Source organism: Zeus faber (assembly GCF_960531495.2).
Source record: "Zeus faber genome assembly, chromosome: 7".
Lineage (NCBI taxonomy): Eukaryota > Metazoa > Chordata > Actinopteri > Zeiformes > Zeidae > Zeus > Zeus faber.
The window spans coordinates 12134329-12154309 of NC_137203.1; the positions used below are offsets into that span (position 1 = coordinate 12134329).

The window sequence follows — 19981 nt, forward strand, 5'->3', positions numbered from 1 at the left end:
CCTCCCGACGCCCGCGCTTTGTTGTTCTCCAACCGCCCCTCAAGCCTCTTTCTCCCCTCCGACGTGCTCCACCTTCAGCTCCACCTCAGAGTTCACCACCTGCTGCGCCTCCACCTGGCCGGCCGTCAGGTGCACCACCTGGATATGCACGCCGGCCTGCTTCAGCCTCTCCACGTCCTCCTCGCACATCTCCGTCACGCCGCCGTCCTCCTCCACCACCACCGTGGCCGCCTCCTCCTCCTCCATCGTGATCACGTCCATGGGCTCCACCGTCACCGCCTCCACCTGCACGCCGTCTTCCAGCAGGGAGGCCAGGGCGGAGGCGGCCGAGTCGCCGCCCACCATCTCCTCCGTCAGCAGCAGCTTGTTGTTGACGGCGGCGGCGTGGACGTCGCTGAGGTGGGCGTCCAGCTCGCGGGGGCGGGTGAACCACTGGTCGCAGATGGTGCAGTGGTTCGGCTTCTCCCCCGTGTGGCTCACCAGGTGGTCCTTGAACTGCTCCCAGCTGTTGAACACGCTGCTGCACACCTGGAGGAGCGGGAGGAGAGAAGGCTTAGGTGGGAAGCAGAAGGTGAGATCGTTATCTGCTCCACCTATAAGAAGCTTAAAGGGACGCAGCAGCAAAGCAGAGGTATTTTCTTTTTAACCCGAGACACAATGTAGGTTTATTTCATTCAATTTGAAAAAAACGCAGTGAAATAAATAAATCTACAATAAAAACACAGTTTGTTTTGAAAAAAAAAAAAAAAAGGCGCTGTGATCTGAGCTGCGTATCGTGTTCCGCCATTTGGCCGAATCAACAATGCACTTCTTTGCGTGCTTTTACGAATGTAAGCTAAAATAAATACACAAATAGATTGTGACAAATTAGACTTCCAGCTATAAAACCACGAGAGCGCTGCGTGGTTTTACCCACGCACGATGGCAGTCCGACATAGCGAGATGGTGACAAAACGGCGTCTGAAATTAAAGCTAATTTCGCCAGCCGGCTCACGCGGTAATGGTGGTGGTGGTGGTGCATTATGGGACGGGAAAGGGGGAAGGTGATATCGGGGGGAACAAAATAAATCTCCATGACAGACCCCCCTCGGAATTCTGAGAAAGCGGAACTACTGCAGCGTACACGCCCACGCGGCTTCCTCTCCCACATGCCACGTGCACATTCTTCCCCCTCTCCCATTTGGAAAACAGTACCGTTAGGGTTTTTTTTTTTGTTTTTTTTAAACGTTTGAATGGATTTTAAACAGTTAAGTGTGTAGAACGTAAAAATAAAATAAAAAAAAAGGTTTTCTTCTTTAAGTGTTTACTGTTAACACGGACAACCCATCGAGAGTTGGTCGATTAGTCGACTATGGAGGGTGGAAGGTGCCAGGATTTGCTCCTGGGGAGACCCGCATGACTTGTGACGCCTGACTAACCTGACGTTGTGACGTGTGATTTTTATTTTTATTTTTATTTATTTATAATTTTGTAATAGTCATATTCACATTGTTTAGTTACGGTTAGGTGGCGTCCCGTGACTAAAAAGACTGGGAGAAAAAGACATTTGCATTACAAAATTAAATTAGAGGTTTCAAGTATCTTTTAAGCACTGCTGTCTCATTGCCTATTCTTTATGTTAGTGTATTTCTATATATATATATGTCATTAATCTCATTGTTATCTACTATTATACGTGCCTATTTCCATCCATGCTGGATTCAATTTAAATGTATTACATTTCCCTGTAATCTATTACGTTTATTACTGTGGCAGTTTCGCCTGCCACACACCAGCCAAGTGGCATTTCCAGAGCCTCCAGGCACAGAGACACAGAAGACGATGGGTTGCAGACACCGGTTTCCAGGTGGAATTAGCCAGGAGCAGATGGAACATGTCATGACAGGGCTCCTATCCTGACTGAGTGTGGGGATGGGGGTTTTACCTGCTGCTCGTTAGACCAACCAATGAGCAACAGGTATGCAGCCACTCTGATCCCAATCGCCTAGATCCAGGTCAGGTGTGGCTGCTCAACCAGACCATCCCCACACCACAAATACAGTTCCCTGCATCTGTCATAACCTCAATGTTATCTACTATTATAAGTGACTATTTGCAACCGTGCTGGATTCAATTTAAATTTATTACATTTCCCTGGTCAGAACTATGTCCTTAAAGCTGTTCTGGGAACGATGTATTAACCCTGTTAATGCAGAGTAAAAACCTGATACATCAAAGAATAGCCGGAATGGATAATATTTGATACATCAGAAATTAATGGAAATGTTTTGATCACATGTTTGGTTTTTTTTTTAAACAAAAACATCATTTTTGACTTTTTTTTATTTAGGCAACGTTTAAAAAAAAACAACAACTTGGTTAATTTCAACAGCAACCTTTCTATTTTGCATTGTGGGGCAAACAGACTTTCTGACAGTTTCTGTCCTCATTCAGGAAAATATAGACATTAAATTTCCCATAGAAGACATGTGAGAAGTGACAGCCTGTTCAGAACTTTAATTAGTGTAATAAAATAATCAAAACAGTGTATTTAGCATTTCGTGATTTATATTGCACATTGCACCATGGAATGCAATGAAGTGACCATTGTGGAATTTACAGATACATTTATATGTGCTGTATCATATTTTATTTAAGAGATTTTCACAACTGGTCTTATAAAACAAGGTACTGAATATTAATAAATTATAATTTTCCTCAAACCAGTAAATATTTATCTTGAAATATTAGTAACAATATAATTGTTATTATGGCCGTAACATCTATAAAAATAGCAGTGCACGTATAATCCATAAGAGGGCAGAAGACCTCTGATTTTGATTTTTCAAGCACTTCACTGGCATTTCTGCCTTGCATCACTTTGAGCAAAACAAAAAATAATAAATAAAACACTGTCATTATTACTTTTATTAAAGGAGACCTATTATGCTTTTCCTTATTTTCTGTCATATATTTATAATGTTATGTGGGATGTTCATATTAGACGCGGCGAAAGTGTCAAATAATGAAGTCAACCAATGACAAAGTCATCGCTGCGAACAAAACATTGAGGCTTCCGATCGCTCTGAACGCTCTGTTCTCAAAGGCTTTTCCTAGTCTCTGCATAAGCTGACGTCCGCTCGTCAAGGATTTCTTTATATGGTCATCCGCTCCATCTGATCCGCTGTGCCTTTCTCCAAACAAAACCAACAAAATAAGTGTATTTATTCTTGATGTATGTATTTATTTTATTCTCCAACGTTTACGTGAAACAAAAAATCCCAGCGTGTGAGAGTCCCGGTGCGTTGCGGTGTCCGTGTCCATGTCTCCTACAAGTCTGGACACGGCAACCAAAGTCAGAACCAACTTTTAAATAAGGCCTTGTAGATCTAATATGAGTGAAGATTCAGCGACTGGATTGCTTATTTCTCACCTCAATTTGTTCAGAAACAGATTTTAGTGTACTGACGAGGTGAAGTAAATAAAAGGCAGCCCGGAGTAAAGCCCAAACCCCATTGGCTCAGAACTCGGGGCTTGGCTGCTCATTCACAATTAAAGCTACAAGCACTGAAACAGCCCGTTTTTGGGTTCAGAGGTCCAGGTTTAGAGGCATGTCACAATGCTCAAAAACTCGTTTTGGGGACCTCAGAGACGGAAATTAATGTGTGTAAAAAGGAGCAAAACATCCTCTTTAAAAGCTTACAATCTCTTATGGAGAAAAAAACAAAACAGCATGCATATACAGTTGGTGTAAAACTAATGGGAAAATCTAAATAGGCTCTCTATATAGATATCTATACTGTATATCTATTTTTCACCTCAGGTAGCTAAGCAGTTCATTTGACTAGAATCTCGACAGACGTCCTTTCACACGGGACACAAAGGAAGACGGTGATTTTTTAAATGGATTTCTCTGTTATGCCAACGTGACGTCGCCGCCTGCACCCGTTCCACGTTCAAAGTGCTGCTATACGCTGCTTTTCACCGCAGCAAGAAATAACTTGTGCCGTGACAGCGGTTCAAAATGTCATTCTTGTGTAGCAACTACAGTGTATTGGGTGGGACAGCAGTCTATCGTCTATTTCAGGTGATGGTGGAGGAGAAAAACCCTCCACCTCAAAACTTTTACTTGTGTGGTTGCCGCTCTTTCTGCCCACCACTGGCAGCCGATAGTGGTGCCACCCAGAACCTGCTTTGTTTATCATTGGTTACCATGGTGCTGCTAATGATCTACATTCAATTACTAACCACACCCACATTTGCCTTTGGAGAAAAAGCGAGGGGTGAAAGGGATGGAAAATTGGCTGGCGATGACTTAACTGGATAATTATTTCCTCCCATCGCAAAAAAATGGTTGTTTTTTATGAACATAGCGTAACTAAGACTACACCCGCTGTCTTGAAACACCTCATTAAATGCCATGAGAAACCAGAGGGAGCCGTCTGAACCTCACCTGGCATTCATAGAGTTTTTTCCGTCCCTTCTTGGCCCCGGCTCCATTCTGACACGCTGCCATGTGGCATTTCAGCGTGCTCTTCCTCGCAAAGCGCTCATGGCAGTCTGAACATTGGTACGGCTTCTCACCTAAAAAACAATAAGACGCATTACATTACATCATTTAGCTTTTGTCCAAAGTGACACAAAAGTGGTATCAAACCACTTTATATCAGTCGCAGCCAGATGAACCTTCTCTAGGAATAAGTGGCACGAGTCCATTTTCTTAGTATTACCTTTAAAAATATGAGAAAAACAATCTAAAACAATACAACAATATTATATTAACAACAACTTGAACCTATGTTGGGTACGTCTCACAGGGGGAAATGGCGCCCGTGTCATTCTCACCGGTGTGCTTCCGTAGGTGCTCCTTGAAGTGGCCAAAATGGTCGAAATGCTTCTCGCAGTAGTCGCAAACGTGTACTTTTTTCTGCGGCCTCTGGTTCTGCGACAGCTCCTCCGCCTCGAAATGGAAGGTGTTGACGTGCTGCTTCAGGGCGCCCTCGCGGGTGTAGGCCTTGCCGCAGTGGTTGCACACGTGCGGCTTGTCCAGCAGGCCGGCGTGCGTCCTCATGTGCTGCTTGAGGTGGTAGTAGAGCTTGAAGCTGCGCTCGCATTTGGTGCAGCGGAACATGTTGTCCACCTGGGAGATCTGGACCTCCACCACCTCCACGTTCTCCAGGACTTTGGAGGCCGTCACCGTCTCCTCCTGGTACAAGACCTCCTGGGGAGCACCGACAAAAAAAATAAAATAATGATAATTATCCAGTGTTATAATTAATATTTTGTAGTTTCTATACTTTACTTATCCCCCTGGAAATAATTAGTTCTCTGCATTTGACCAATTCTAGTAGATTGTATATCTAGGAGCAGTGGGCTGAACTCCATATCTTGACCGATGCCTTGCTCAGGAGCAGTGTCTAACCCTGAACATGCATGTCTTTAGGGGGAAACCCACGTGAACATGGGGAGAACATGCAAACGCCACAGAAAGGCCCCTGCAGTGTTCCAACACAGGCAACAGTGCTAATCACTGAGCCACCACTATTATATCACCACTATATACAACCTTTATTATTATTTTTATTTGATCTCCTTAACTCTGTACATCTCCACGTCATTGCAAATGTGGGTGACCTCAATAATTTTTATGAATAATAAAATAATTGAACACTTGAATTAAAAACCATTTAGGGGGTTGCGTTGTTCACCAATTGGTGACTAAACTTAGACATGTTACAAATAGTGGTGTAGAAACATATACGGTATAAACATTAAGTACCTTTGTTGATTTTTTTTTTGATTATACTCATTTTCCTTTGTGGTTGTTGTTTTTTCCCCCTCAGCATTTTATAGATATTTAAAAAAATCAAAATAAATGTAAGTTATCTTTTTTTTCATGTGCCCTTTTAATTGTTTTTTAAGTTTTGTTTCTTCTAATGCCACTTCTCTGTTTGTGGATCACATTGTGAGAGTGTTTTCGAAAGTGCTATATAAATAAAGCTTTACTTATGATTTACGTAAAGATAAAATTGTTTGTACTGCTTTGACATTTAAAATGTAATACCTCCGACTGATTATTAACAAAGGTTCTTCTTGCACAATAATTATTGACTTGGTGCATTCCCATTTGCATCATACCGGCTGAAAGCGAAGGCACACAACGAATGCATGTACAAATAAAGGGTCTTGTGGATTCTCTGTGTACAGCAATACAATAAAGAGGATTCTGGGAAGAGCACGGTACACAATCCTTTGTGTAAATAAAATGGGATTCCGACCTCTTCCACTTCTTCCACTTCTTCCTTCTTGAGCAGGTGTAGCGTTGGCGCCTCCTGTTGGTACTTGCTGGTGATGTCAGCAAGCAGAGCCAGGGCAGAGTCGTCCGAGGCGGCCTGGGCCGTTTTTGCGGCGTCCACCACCTCCTCGAGCGTCGAATCTTCCAACTCTATGTCCCCGTCGACTATCACCTCAATCTCTACCTGGAGCAGGAACAAGGAAAATATTTAGTCTGAGATGCAACAACGAGTTACGGAGTTCATTGGGAATTAAGTTTATTGTTCAACTTTTCATAGTGAGGATTGGTACAGATTAAAAAAAGTCTGAAATAAAAAAAAAAATAACAAAAAAAATAAAATAGGACAGAATAAAAAAGTTAAGTAAAAATACAATAACATTTGCCAAATATACCGATAAATAAATACAAGAGACCAAAAAACACAAAACAGAAATATTCAGACATAAAAATATACAGAATATACAAAATGAAATTCTATGTACAGGATAGGTTATTGGTACGAGTATAAAGGTGATAAATTATATGTTTTACTAAATTATATATAGCAAGTCCCCGAGGAATCGCCACCTCACTGCGGTGGTGGGGTGTGTGTGTCCCAGTGACCATGGGAGCTGTGTTGTTGGGGGCATTAGCCCCTGGTAGGGTCTTCCCAAGGCAGAGTGGTCCCAGGGGAGGGACCAGACAAAAGGCGATTCACCCTAATGCAACGACAATCAAGGAAACATGGTACCTCGCCCAGAATAGGGAAACCGGGGCCCCCTCCTGGAGCCAGACCTGTGGGGGTAGTTTGCCGGGCGAGCGTCTGGTGGTCGGGCCTTGACCCATGGGGCTCGGCCGGGCACAGCCCGAAAAAATACCATGCAGCAGTCACCCTGTGGACCCAACACCTGCAGGGATAGGCGCTGGAACCGGGTGCAATGTCTGCCAGGCAGCAGGCAAAGGTGGGGGCCTGGGCCTGCTGATCCTCGGCATCATAGACTAGCTCTAGGGACGTGGAATGTCACCTCTCTGGCGGGGAAGGAGCCGCAGCTGGTGCGGGAGGTGGAGCGGTACCAACTAGATATAGCTGGGCTCACCTATACGCACAGCATTGGCTCTGGAACCAAACTCCTGGAGAGGGGACTGGATTCTCTCCTTTTCTGGAGTTGCCCAGGGTGAGAGGCGCCAGGCGGGTTTGGGAACCTCAGAATTGCATCTCTGCTTTTTGCAAATGATGTGGTTTTATTGGCTTCATCAGACCGTGACCTCCAGCACGCACTGGGGCGGTTTGCAGCCGAGTGTGAAGCGGCTGGGATGAGAGTCAGCACCTCCAAGTCTGAGGCCATGGTTCTCTGCCGGAAAACGGTGGATTGCTCCCTCTGGTTTGGGAGCGAGTTGCTTCGCCAAGTGAAGGAGCTCAAGTATCTCGGGATCTTGTTCACGAGCGAGGGGAAAATGGAGCGTGAGATGGACAGGCGGATCGGTGCGGCGTCAGCAGTGATGCGGGCGTTGTACCGGACCGTTGTGGTGAAGAGGGAGCTGAGCTGGAAATCAAAGCTCTCAATTTACCAGTCCATCTACGTCCCAACCCTCCCCTATGGTCATGAGCTTTGGGTAGTGACCGAAAGAACGAGATTGCAAATACAAGTGGCCGAAATTAGTTTCCTCCGTAGGGTGACTGGGCTTAGCCTTAGAGATAGGGTGAGGAGCTAAGACATCCGGAGGGAGCTCGGAGTAGAGCCGCTGCTCCTTTGCGTCGAAAGGAGCCAGTTGAGGTGGCATCTGATCAGGATTCCTCCTTGGCGCCTTCCCTTGGAGGTTTTCCAGGCAAGTCCAACTGGTAGGAGACCATGGGGTAGACCCAGAATGCACTGGAGGGATTATATCTCCCAGCTGGCCTGGGAACGCCTTGGGGTCCCCCAGGAGGAACTGGAAAACGTTGCCGGGTAGAAGGGGCGCCTGGATTTCCTTGCTCAGCCTGCTGCCACCACGACCCGGCCCCAGATAAGCGGTGGAAAATGGATGGATGGATGGATGGAAGTCCTCCAATGGAAAGAATGCCAGCCATCTGTCACCATAAACATGTGAATACCAGCCATCTCTCACCTGTTCCCCTTCTACCGAGGACAGTGTCTCTGTAATTACATTCGATGTTTCGGAAATTTTCCTTTTGACGCCTTTGTTCTTCACTGTCAGATCTTGTGAGGGATTCTCCGTTCTCCTGTGGGCGAAAGATCATGTTTATTAAGTATAAAAAAAAAAGATATAAATGCCTCTGTGCACCAGAAGCACAAAGGCATTCAACATCGATATATTTGTGGTAATCTTTCTACGTGACACCTTAAAAAGGGAAAGACTCTTACTGTAAATGGAAGAGCAGGTATTTTCTGTTCTATCTGTGGTATCTAATTTTACAGTAACAGTAATTTTTCTAACAGTAAAAACCCGTAAACCAAAAAAACATTTATTTCCCATAATTTTGCTATACATTACTGTATAAGGCATGAGGGACATGTGGTCATAAACATGACAATGCTGTCAGTAAAGGAGCATAAAAAGGTGACTGAATAAGAAATAAAACCTTTTTCCAGTACATACTGAATAGCAGTAACTCTAGAGACAAACTGCTATCTAATGACTACTTACTCAACAGCCAGCCTGTGAGGCTTTATTTTGCGCACCCCCAAAATACAGTATATGGTTATTAACCTGTAATTATTATCATTAGTCACCAAAATGAGTCACCAAAACTGAGAACTTGGGAGTACACCTTTAGTTTTGTGCCACTCAAACTGACAAAGTGAAGTCAATGAAGCCTATTTATCGCGAGCACTCACAGTACGTGTCAAGCTGGCAATAAATTGCGACTTTATCGAACATGATGACAAAGAAAAGCAAAGTGGAGGATGAAAACAGAGTTCTTTACTTCTCTACTTTTTACTCCACTACATAACAGTACTAACTCAGTCACTTTAAAAAGAAAAATCTGGATTTACATACAAGAGAAATGTATAGTTTATTATATTTTACGAGTACCTGTGGCTTTTGTCTAAGGCAAATAAATTCAACTTGTCTTTACAATGGACCATGCAGCAAGTTGACCAGAGAACCATCAGACCAGTCGTCCATTTTCATCCCACCTGTTGTTGAGAGCCTTGATGGCCTCCTGCATCTGCAGGTACTCTGCAGCCTTCCACACGTCGCTGGCCTCCTCCTCTCCAGTGATGGCCAACGTGGCGGTGTAGGTGAACTCCATCAGCTGGCGGAACGCTGAGTTACTGACTCCTGTAGGAAACACAAGCAAGGGTGAGCGAAGGATAACATTTTTTAAGAGGGAAGGGAAAGCAAGATGTATTTAGTGCTGCGAAAGAAAACCATGTTATCACTTGGAAGTGACAATGTATAAGTGATACATTTCGGATGTAGTCATGATACGATTATGAAAGTGACATAATGTGAATGTGGCACTGTTTTGTTCTCTAAATTAACAACGGGAAGATACAACCTTAAATATTTCAGCTCCTTATCATTTGCAAAACTTGTTGTCACAGCATTCAAAATGTATTCAAACGAGAACCATGATGAACATTTCTCAGACAAACCATTAAAAAAAATAAAATAAAAAATACAGAAACTGATTATGGAACACTAATACACAACATACCTTCTATTTCCACTAGCGGCTCCTGGGTGAAATCCTGGAAAAATTTGTGAAAAAACTGACTGCACGCTGCCAGCACTGCTTTATGAGCTCGGAATTGGTGCCCTTCAAAGCAACAAATAAAAAACCAGAACAAAGCAAACGAAAGGAGAGAAAAATACCATTAGTCTTCAGATAACAATCATGAATAAAATTAGACATGACTGATTGTGTTTTTGTGCCATTTCAGAATACGTAAATAGATCATATAATGCCATAAATTAGTTGTAAATGTGGCATCAAAGTATAATAATTCTACTACTAATACTAATACTAATAATAATAATAATAATAATAATAATAATTTATTTTATCTATGAAGCGCTTTTCTCAGAACTAAAAGCACTATACAATCAAGATCATGAAAACACCTAGTAGAAGTTAACAACAAAATCTTTAAAACAATGACTATTTATATATGCAAAAAAGTTAAAGTAAAAGAAGATCGGGCAAGAACAGACAATCAAATAATATATGAAAAATAAAAGTCACAAAAGCTAAAATATATAGAAGATATAAAATAAATTGTAGTTAATTAAGTTAAGTAAAGTCTCTTATGCTGGCCTACAGAGTGATTGCTGGGAATGCTCCCGCCTACTTAAATGCTCTTGTAAAAGCACATGTTGCCCCCCGGATGCTGCGCTCGTCAAATGAGCGTCGCCTGGCTCTGCCGGCCATACAGCCACGGCAATCCAGGCTATTCTCATTTGTAGTTCCACGTTGGTGGAACGAGCTGCCAAAAATGACCAGAGCGGGGACCTCCCTCTCTGTCTTTAAGAAGCACTTGAAGACCCAGCTCTTCAGTGAGTACCTCCTGTCCTAACCTACAATTACTTAGCACCACCTTGCAGTATTTATTGTTACACTAATGTTGTTGTTACACTAATCTCTGTCGCAATGTAGCTTGAATGTTATTCTCCCTTGTAAGTCGCTTTGGATAAAAGCGTCTGCTAAATGACTAAATGTAAATGTAATGTAAATGTTAATGTTACTTTTTTTTTTTTTAATGTATTTATGGCCTCTCCAAAACAATATCAGATTGCTATGAGGCACATTTATTTTTAACAAAATAATTGTGTGGCAAAGCAACCTTATGTCAGTCTTCGTTTGAACTAGGCAAATATTGGATTCACTTAAGATGACATAAAGGTTGTCTCTCTCTCACACACACACACACACACACACACACACACACACACACACACACACACACACACACACACACACACACACACACCATCCACGATCAAGGTGATGTCTGTGAACTGGTCGAGTTGTCTCTGCTCGTTCAGCTTGTCCAGCATGACTTTGTAGTGAGCTGGGAACTCGCTGCCGCACTCCATCGCCCTCTCCTCCTCGGCCGCCATCACACACCCAGTCCTGTCCTATGCTGCACAACAACAGGGAAGGAAGGGCGCTTTCACATACACAGCCTTGGAAAATATTCAGCCCCCTCAAGCCTTTTTTCATGTAAGGAATTTGATCAGCTTGACTAATCACACTCTATCACAACGAATGCAGTGGTCGAAATGTAAATTAAAATGTATTCACGCCTTCCTCTCACTTATCCACACAACGATGGTTGACAATGGGGATTGTTGACAGATTTATTGCTCATTTGCTTGTATATTTACCTTTTTTTTTTTTTTCCTATGTTCGGATATTAACAATATTGCCATGTTTGTGTATTCTTTCTTTAGTTGATTGAATCCATCCAGTTAAATCATGACTTATTCTCGTTGAACAGTAAACAAAGCCTCGACCCCTCACGCAACACAAACCACAACACAGAAATGACGCTCAAGCGCAGTGGAGACTGGCATCCGATCCAGCCAATCGGAGACCAGCAGATGGTGACGTCCCACTACAAGCTAAATCAGCCAACTTTTAGCTTCTGGCTACCTCCCTAGCGAAAGGGAATAATATCCCCAAAATCGATACATGTCGATTTCCTCCAATGCCCGCGGAAAGGGCAAGCTACCACCAACGCACAGAGCCACGAATACGTTTGGAGAGCAGGCAAAACGAGCTGCTAAGGCGAGAAAAGCCCGCGTTTTAGCAGGAAACGGGCCTGCTAGCACGCTCGCCGTTTCGTGTTTGACAATCCACATTACGTCATCAAAACGCGCATTAAAACACACTTTTCCTCCCACATTTCCTAATTGTGACAATCGCGGGTCAAAACGCAGGGTTTAAACCACCGGTAGAGGTACCTCTAATCCAGCTGCGCTGCTTTACAAAGTTGTTTCGTTGTAATGTGTCTCTCGACGCATGTAGAGCGGCTGTTCTCCCGGCGCTGTGGGGAGGGCGGTCCTTCCGCAGCCTGTACTCGCTTTCCCAGCATGCATTGTGACCTCAAGGGACGCCAAGCGGCGTTGCTAAGCGACAGACCTTCACTGACAGCGCTGAGCGATTGCTTGTGCTGCATTTACCAAAGCTCGGTAGAAGTCCGACCCTAACCCTAACCCATTCCGAGCTTAATGTGTTCTAGTGGTTCTGGAAGCATGGAAGCCTGCAGTTAATCTGTGTTTGTGCTTATTTGTGTTTCTAATTTTCTCCAAGCATCTGCGGAGGAACAAAAAGCACATCGTTTAGACCGAAGTCAGACGTGGTTTCAAGTGAAAACCAAAGCAGAGGGACCTTTGTTCACCTGCAACATGTGTGCCAACATGTGTGCCAACATGTTGCTGTTGATGTTACACGTCAGGTCTGTTATCTTGGCAAACTCGGATTGACTTGGAATTCCGACTCATGCCTTTGCACTTTCCCACGTAGGAGGTTGGGCTTTTCCAAGTTCCGTCTTCAATGGAACGCAGCATTAGAGTAAACCTGACATAATTTGCAATTCAATCAAAGTCTTCTAGTTATATTAGTAAATGCAGACCAATCAGGGGATGCAACTGGTTGCACAATGTAAAATGTGGAAAAAAAGCTTAAGCTATTGCAGTACAGTTGTCTTAAAAACAGATAATTTCAAACTTTAAAGAGGCCCTATCGTGCTCCTTTTTACACAAGCTAATTGAGGTCTCTGAAGTCCCAAAAACACTTTCACTTTCATTCAGATTATGCATTCGAGTCATTGTGACATGCCTCTAAACCCGGACTGTTCCAAAACAGGCTGCTCAGTGTGGGTAGGTTTGATTGTGAATGAGCAGCCAAGCCCCTAGTTCTGAGCCAATAGGGTTTGAGCTTTACTCCGGGCCTTATTTACTCCGTAAACGTTCACTGATTTCACCATATCAGTACACTAAAATCTGTTTCTGAACAAATTTGAAGCGAGAAATAATCAATCCAGTTGTTGAATCTTCACTCATATTAGATCTACAAGGCCTCATTTGAAAGTTGGTTCCGACTTTGGTTGCCGTGCTCCAAGCTTGTGGGAGAGACGGACTCTCGTACGTGGGGATTTTTTGTTTCATGTAAACGTCGGAGAGTAAAATAAAATAAACATATACATCTAGAATAAAAACACAATTTTTATTGGTTTTGTTTGGAGAAAGGCACAGTGCATCGGATGGAGCGGATGACCATGAAGAAATCCATGACGAGCTGACGTCAGCTTGTGCAGGGACTAGAAAAAACCTTTGAGAACAGAGCGTTCAGAGCGATCGGAAGCCTGAACGTTTTGTTCACAGCGATGACGTTGTCATTAGTTCACTTCATTATTTGACACTTTGGCCGCGTCTAATATGCACATCCCACATAACATACATATATGACAGAAAATAAGGAAAAGCGTGACAGGCCCCCTTTAAAAGCTGCACAGCATTTGATATGTTGATGAATGACACACAGGTTATACATACATTAGATGTCGCCATAGCATCATTTATAACCTGATTTATTAATTCAACCTGTTGTAGGTAGGACAATGCAAAGTGCCTATGAAAAGTAGTCATCAAATAGACCTCGGCTATGATTGTGAAATCGTACTTTATGTTTATGTTGTTGTTTTTGAAGACATCTTGTGTTGCAAATTATTAATTTGTATGGATCTGAACCTGAATCTAGATGCCTTATCTTTGCAATGCACCTCGCAATAATAAATATCTGAAATGCAGTGCTAAAATGACGTTGCACTGACTTTTTCCCAAAGGGGATTTCTGGGAGTATTTCCCTTGACTTCACTTTTTCCTTGGAGTTTTTCCTTCCTTTCCTCACATTGACCTTATGGAGGTGAATTGGGGTCATCGTGTGCTGTCTGAAAATAAACTGTTTACAGCTCAGACTTGTCTCAAATTGGAACTCAAGACTTTTACCCTGGCAGTATTATGGTGCCGCACCAATGCCTAATATCATTCCAAGAACATGCAAAGACATGAGTTGAGAACATGTTCCAAATGTTTGATGCAATATTGTGCAACAATAGTGTTGACTGAATTCAATACAATAAAGTCTATTTACAACTTGATTATACTTATAATAATTAAAAAAAAAAAAAAAAAAAAAAAAAAAAACCCAATGTGATAGTTGTTATGCAAGCAATTTTGCCCTCACAAGGTCGGGGTATCAGATAGTGTTGGGTATAAATGGGTCACGGCTTGTGTGGTAAACTCCTGAGATGATTAAACAACCCGGTTATAAACCAAGAAGCAAACTGTTCCCTCCGTCGTTTTAACAAGCTCAGCTGCTGCGTTAGTTCACCTGCAGGGCAAATACCCAGAGACATGCTGACCACAGCGAGTGGTGAACAGTCTGCGTCTCTTCAGGCGGTTGGGCAGCGCTTTGAGTTTGAATGTGTTTGAAAAGTGAGAATACGCTGGTCTGGATCACCCTAGAAGTAGACGCAGTGTATTCTCAATGACACATGTACTGTAGATGAAGCCAAACTGCACCACAACCTTTAGACAACGCCAGCAGCCTTAGATAATATCTGCTGAAAAAAATCACCGGACCGTTTGGACCTGTATTTTTTTTTTTTAATGTTCTTTTTTTTATTTTTCTTGAAGGGTGTGACTTCTGGTAACCAAGTGTTTCTCAATATTTGGTCCCATTCCAACAGTTTGATGACACTGAATAACCCTTTGCAGTTTAGATCATATAAAAGACATTGAAAAATATATATATTGAAAAATAAATAAATTGGGCTCCACATCTACAACATGTACTTTGACCAGGCATTTTATTGGCGGAATTGATACTGTTTTCGAAAATTCCCCAAAAATGTTAGAAAAATTAAAAAACAAACAAATCAATAAATGGTTGGATGGACAGACGCAGGGACAGATAGAAAAATAAACAAACACAATTGAATCAAAAATGTTTACATTTACCTCCTTTTTTGGATTTCTTTACTAATTTCTATCTTCGGTCCGAGGGAGAAAAACAGGATGTCAGAACATTCTGCTCTTGCACAACTTCTCTGTTTGGCTAAATTCGCTGCCAGGCCAAGTCAGCAAAGGACTTGCGCAGAAAGGCACGTCTAAATTGGATGAACAGTATATAAACACACAACGGTTTAAAGATGTAAAAATATGTCAAATGTACATATCATTGATTTTTCGAGGCACATTCATGCACCTCGTTACCCACAGAAGATGCATTTCTATTGTGTGTTCTTCACTTTGTGTGTTCGATTTCTTCATTGTTGAATATCAACGAGATCATGAGCCTTTTCCTTGACATAGCACATATTGGATGACTAATTTAACCTAGAGATAGTGAATCAGCAAACAGGCAGGGTGAGAGCAGCGGGACCGGAGGACTGAACTTTGTCCTGCTTTCAGGCAGGAAAACAAGGGGCAGGGTATAAAAGGGGGAGCAGCGGAGGAGCAGACTTGTTTTTCTTCAAGTGTTTTGCAACAGAAGGGAGCTGAGCTGAGAGAGAACAAGGACCAGACGGTAGGTTCACCCTCTGCAAAGTCCAGAGCTTACAACTTTATTTGTTCTTATATGTTTTAATGGAATATACATTAACAGTGGAAATTTAAAAAAAGCCCTTGTTTATGGTGTATTGGTCTGTAAATAAATGTATTTTAAATCCAGCCTAATTTACTCTTTTGCAGTTTTGTTGTGCTTTTTAACTTTTTCTCCCACGTGCCTTAGTCGCCTCTGAATGCATGCATGCACGTGCGTGTGCATGTTAGTGTAATAACAACAAGGCGTGCAGATATCAGCAGTATATCTGCATTATCTCTAAATATCTGCATTTTTTTCTCTTTTCTTAAGTCAGCCGCGCAAAACAGTTTAAGAAGTGATGATGCATACGTTACTTCAGGCATCTGTCACCAAAATATATGTATTTAGTCCATTTTCCATTCCTGTCCCTATTTGCATGATCTCATTTTATTCCTCTCTGATCATTAAATGAGTTACTAGAGTTTGTGTTTTTAAAACCGTGACACTGCCCTGACCTTTTGTACTATCTCCTTATTTGTTGTCCGTTGAGCTTGACTACACTTTGATGGATCCTCCCACTTGTTGCCCCTCCTCCTCTTCTCCCCAATTCCTCCGACCTCCTCTACTCCACTCAGATAAGGGCAGGGAGGACCCACTCAGCGGAGATGTGGGTGTGGCTCAGCCTGCTGGCTCTCTGCCTGCTGCCTGGCGGCGGGGCAGAGAGCCAGGGCGCTGGGCCTCGTTGTCGGCCCCCGCCGGAGTGGAAGATCGGGGAGCTGGACCCCATGAGGGAGGCCAGGGGTCGGGTTACGGTGGTGGCTCTCTTACAGGCCAGCTGATTTTTCTGCCTGGTGCAGGCGTCCAGGTCAGTGCAAAACATTTGTTTGTCCGTCTCTGCTTACAAGAAAGGCCCAACCAACACCACCCCAAAATCACGTCTCCACAGCCTTTTGGGCCTAACTGTTATACTTTATGAATTTCTGTGAAATTCTCTATTATCCATTATCCATCCATCCTGTCTATTGTGTGGATTTTCCTTTGAGCAACTGTCATTGGTCCATCATAGCCCCCCACCTCATCAACCCTTTATAAAGTATTTTATAAGAAACCATGATCAGAGGTGGAAATACCGGGTCCAGAAAGTACAATTCCACTCCGCATTTTGAATCATGTGGGAATCAGAACAACGCAGAGGTCCCAGTGAGGTGGATCCATGCAGGGCTGGAGCAAAAACATGCCATGGACTTTTAACCTCTGACCTCAGTATCCAATCTCCAATGTCCCATAATAGCATCGTAGGTGTTCTCTCATTTCAGTTCACTTATCTAGTGCACAAATCAAACTATTCAATTTTTCTCCTAAGCAAGAAGCTCATTTGTGTGCTGTTTTCTCCTCTTGCAGAATGGACCGCCTACGCCAGAAGCTGGAAAATCAGGGTCTGATGAATGTGAACTACATGGTGGTCAACCACCAGGGGATGCAAGCGCAGCGCCTGCATGAAATGCTGAACAAGAGACTGTCATCTAGCATCTCACTCCACAAGCAGGAGGAACATCAGCCTGATGTCTGGCAGGCTTTGAACGGAGACAAGGACGACTTCCTCATTTATGACCGGTCAGTCACATGCAGTGGACGAATTGGTTTGAGTTTGTCTCAACGGGGTTTGACACCGCGCAAAGACTTTACTCTCTACGTCTCTGATCCGATGTTCAATATGCTCTTGACCAACAGGTGCGGACGTCTCACCGATCACATCTCACTGCCTTATTCCATCATTGGGCAGGGCCATATTGAGAATGCCATCAAGCAATCCTACTGCAAACGTCCATGTGGGGACTGTATGCATGAGGTAGGCTATTCCCATATGCAAACATATACAAAGATTAAGGATCCATCTGGTAAAACAACTCCCCTCTTTCCTCTCCTTTACTCTGTCCTCCTTTCCCATGTCTTTGTTTTCCTCAGCCGAGCGGAGACCTGCCCGCAGTGTGCAATGGCCCAGTGGAATCCAGGCCTGAGGGCGAGGGTCCGGCGGCTGTAGAGGTGGAGACTGAACCTGGACGTGGACATGGGCATGGTCACCACCATGGAGAGCAACATGTGGCTGGTCACACTCATGGCCAGGGTCATGGTCACCACCATGGAGATCACCATGGTGCTGGCCATGCACACGGCCAAAATCAACATGGTCATAGTGAACACAGACAGGGTCATGACCAAGGGGTGCGTGTTGAGGACCTTGGCCTCGATATTAGCCCGTTAGACTTAGGGCAACTGCTCATGGGCCAGCAGGCCATGCATCTGGGCCAAATGCCCCAAGGGCCACAGGTGGCCCTTGAGAGGCCTTGATTACCAGGGAAGGCCATGTGAAAGTCAAAGCACAGCTGACAGCAGAGGGCGGGCTCCGACGACGAAGCCGGCCCTCTCTCCAGCTGATGCTGACACTGACGTAGGCTGTTTGGGGAAGTGGAGAGCGAACAGCCCGTTGGTCTCTGACACTGTGACGAGGCTCTCCCCGCCTCCTGACAGTGACACGGGCTGACGGGCCACGTGGCTGAGCAGGTCCAAGAGTCCTGACAGTGACGTTTGCCCCCCGCTGACTGACAGCGGCCCGCGCAATCCAAGTGAGCCTGAGCCCCGGGTGTGGAGAGCTGAGGGTGAGAGCAGCAGTAGGCAGGCTCTCACGATCCAGTCCAAACCATCACTGGCACCTGCTTGAAACACCGGGGCGACGCGCTCTTTACACCAACAAGTATTACCCTGAGAACGGATTGGGGGCTACTGGAGGGAGATGATGGCGACGGGCACGTAGAGAAGACTGCAAAAGCCAAAGCAACCAAAACCATTTCTGTTTTGATTAAGTATGGGACGGAGCTAAAATGACAAACAAACAAGATATTTAGTGTTAATTGGTTTTATTTGACGATAGACCCACGAGAAGCTTTTTTGAATGTGGCTAAAACGATCTTCTTCCAATTCGACTCAAAGTGTTTCAAAGTGAATAGAAAACCAGCAGCTTTTGCCCGTCTCACCACCTCTCCGTCCGCGTAAGCTTCCCCGTCCTTCCTCAGGAGTGTTGGGAGGGACCGTGTTTTAGTCTCACCTCTTCCGTTTCGCTCTCTCCATCCTCAATGAAGCCAGGTGTGGAAACTATGGTCTAGTGGCACCTGTATGATGTCGGGCAGGGGAGAGAGGAGGGGGCAGATAGAACAGAACACGACGCTCCCTCAGAACTTCAAGATCGAACATCTCCTTGAAGAGAATTTCAGAACAACAGAAAGGGAAATCATCCGTAAACAATTAAGACATTGGAAGAATTGGTACAACTAAATGCTTCACAAGCACGAGTGACACTATATCCATTAAGTGCAGTATATTCTAATCAACAAAATAGTAAAAAAAAAAAATGCCAACCTTCTAACATCACATAAAGCACACTTAAAAGCCGACAGAGACAAAACACTTTGCCAGAGTAAACACTTAACGCCGCTGAACTAAAAGTGAATTGTGTTTTTTATTTTCTTAAATGTCAAGATTTATTTTTTTACTCATAATTTGATTATTTCAGTATATCTGAGGTGAATAAATAATTCGCAATTTTCTGCTAAGACGTGACGGAGTATTTGGTAATCCCCCCCACCCCCCACCCACCCCCCGCCCCTTTTTTTTATAATTAATTTCCTTTGGTTTTTCACACACCACTCCTTTGTACTCTGCTTATTGTTTGGCAAAAAAAAGCAAAAAAAGAAAACCAAAATGGAATGAAAATGAGCTGTCTTGTTCAAGAAAGGATGGGGAAAAGGTGAATTAAATGGTGGATTGGATGCACTCTGTACGTAATGAAGGTTTCTAGGGAAGGACGAGAGTCACCCAGAAGTCCTGATGTTTGCACAGAAACTGTATTTGACCACGTTGAAATACGATGTGAAAAGTCTTGAATAAAGGTGGTTAGTGTTTTTCATTCCCTATCTTGTACATGCGTGTTTTTATGTGTGTGTTTGTGTGTGTGTGTGTTGTAAATCAATGAAATAAAAGGAAAAGTAAGCAGTGATTAGTAAAGTAAATTACTCTAATGGCTACACTTATATTAGGCTCCATAATTTACTGGACATAGTGTGTGTGTGTGTGTGTGTGTGTGTGTGTGTGTGTGTGCGTGCGTGCGTGCGTGCGTGCGTGCGTGTGTGTGTGTG

At 43.6% G+C, this 19981-nt stretch overlaps 2 protein-coding genes across 4 annotated transcripts in view; one reads left to right on the forward strand and one right to left on the reverse strand.

The window, feature by feature from the left end:
• The window catches only part of znf131 (zinc finger protein 131), a 13463-nt gene extending 1206 nt beyond the window's left edge, over positions 1–12257 (reverse strand). Inside the window, exons 1-9 of one of the 3 annotated variants that reach the window (XM_080003717.1) lie at positions 12167–12257; positions 11191–11343; positions 9918–10019; positions 9394–9538; positions 8399–8474; positions 6258–6458; positions 4825–5200; positions 4433–4563; positions 1–528 (exon numbers count right to left, since the gene is read on the reverse strand). The exon at positions 1–528 is cut by the window's left edge and continues 1206 nt beyond it. In XM_080003717.1, coding sequence (XP_079859843.1) covers positions 40–528; positions 4433–4563; positions 4825–5200; positions 6258–6458; positions 8399–8474; positions 9394–9538; positions 9918–10019; positions 11191–11320 — 1650 coding nt within the window. In that variant the 5' untranslated portion in view covers positions 11321–11343; positions 12167–12257 and the 3' untranslated portion in view covers positions 1–39. Of the gene's footprint in view, positions 529–4432; positions 4564–4824; positions 5201–6257; positions 6459–8359; positions 8475–9393; positions 9539–9917; positions 10020–11190; positions 11344–11587; positions 11715–12166 lie in introns of those variants that run through there. The other 2 variants (XM_080003715.1, XM_080003716.1) reach the window with 2 other exon arrangements.
• A 3429-nt stretch (positions 12258–15686) lies between these two features.
• On the forward strand, positions 15687–19757 carry selenop (selenoprotein P). The gene is made up of 5 exons (XM_080004516.1): positions 15687–15794; positions 16427–16656; positions 17193–17405; positions 17523–17640; positions 17757–19757. The coding sequence occupies exons 2-5, from the start codon at positions 16457–16459 to the stop codon at positions 18138–18140; spliced, it is 915 nt and encodes a 304-aa protein (XP_079860642.1). The 5' UTR covers positions 15687–15794; positions 16427–16456; the 3' UTR covers positions 18141–19757.
• Positions 19758–19981: the final 224 nt, after the last annotated feature.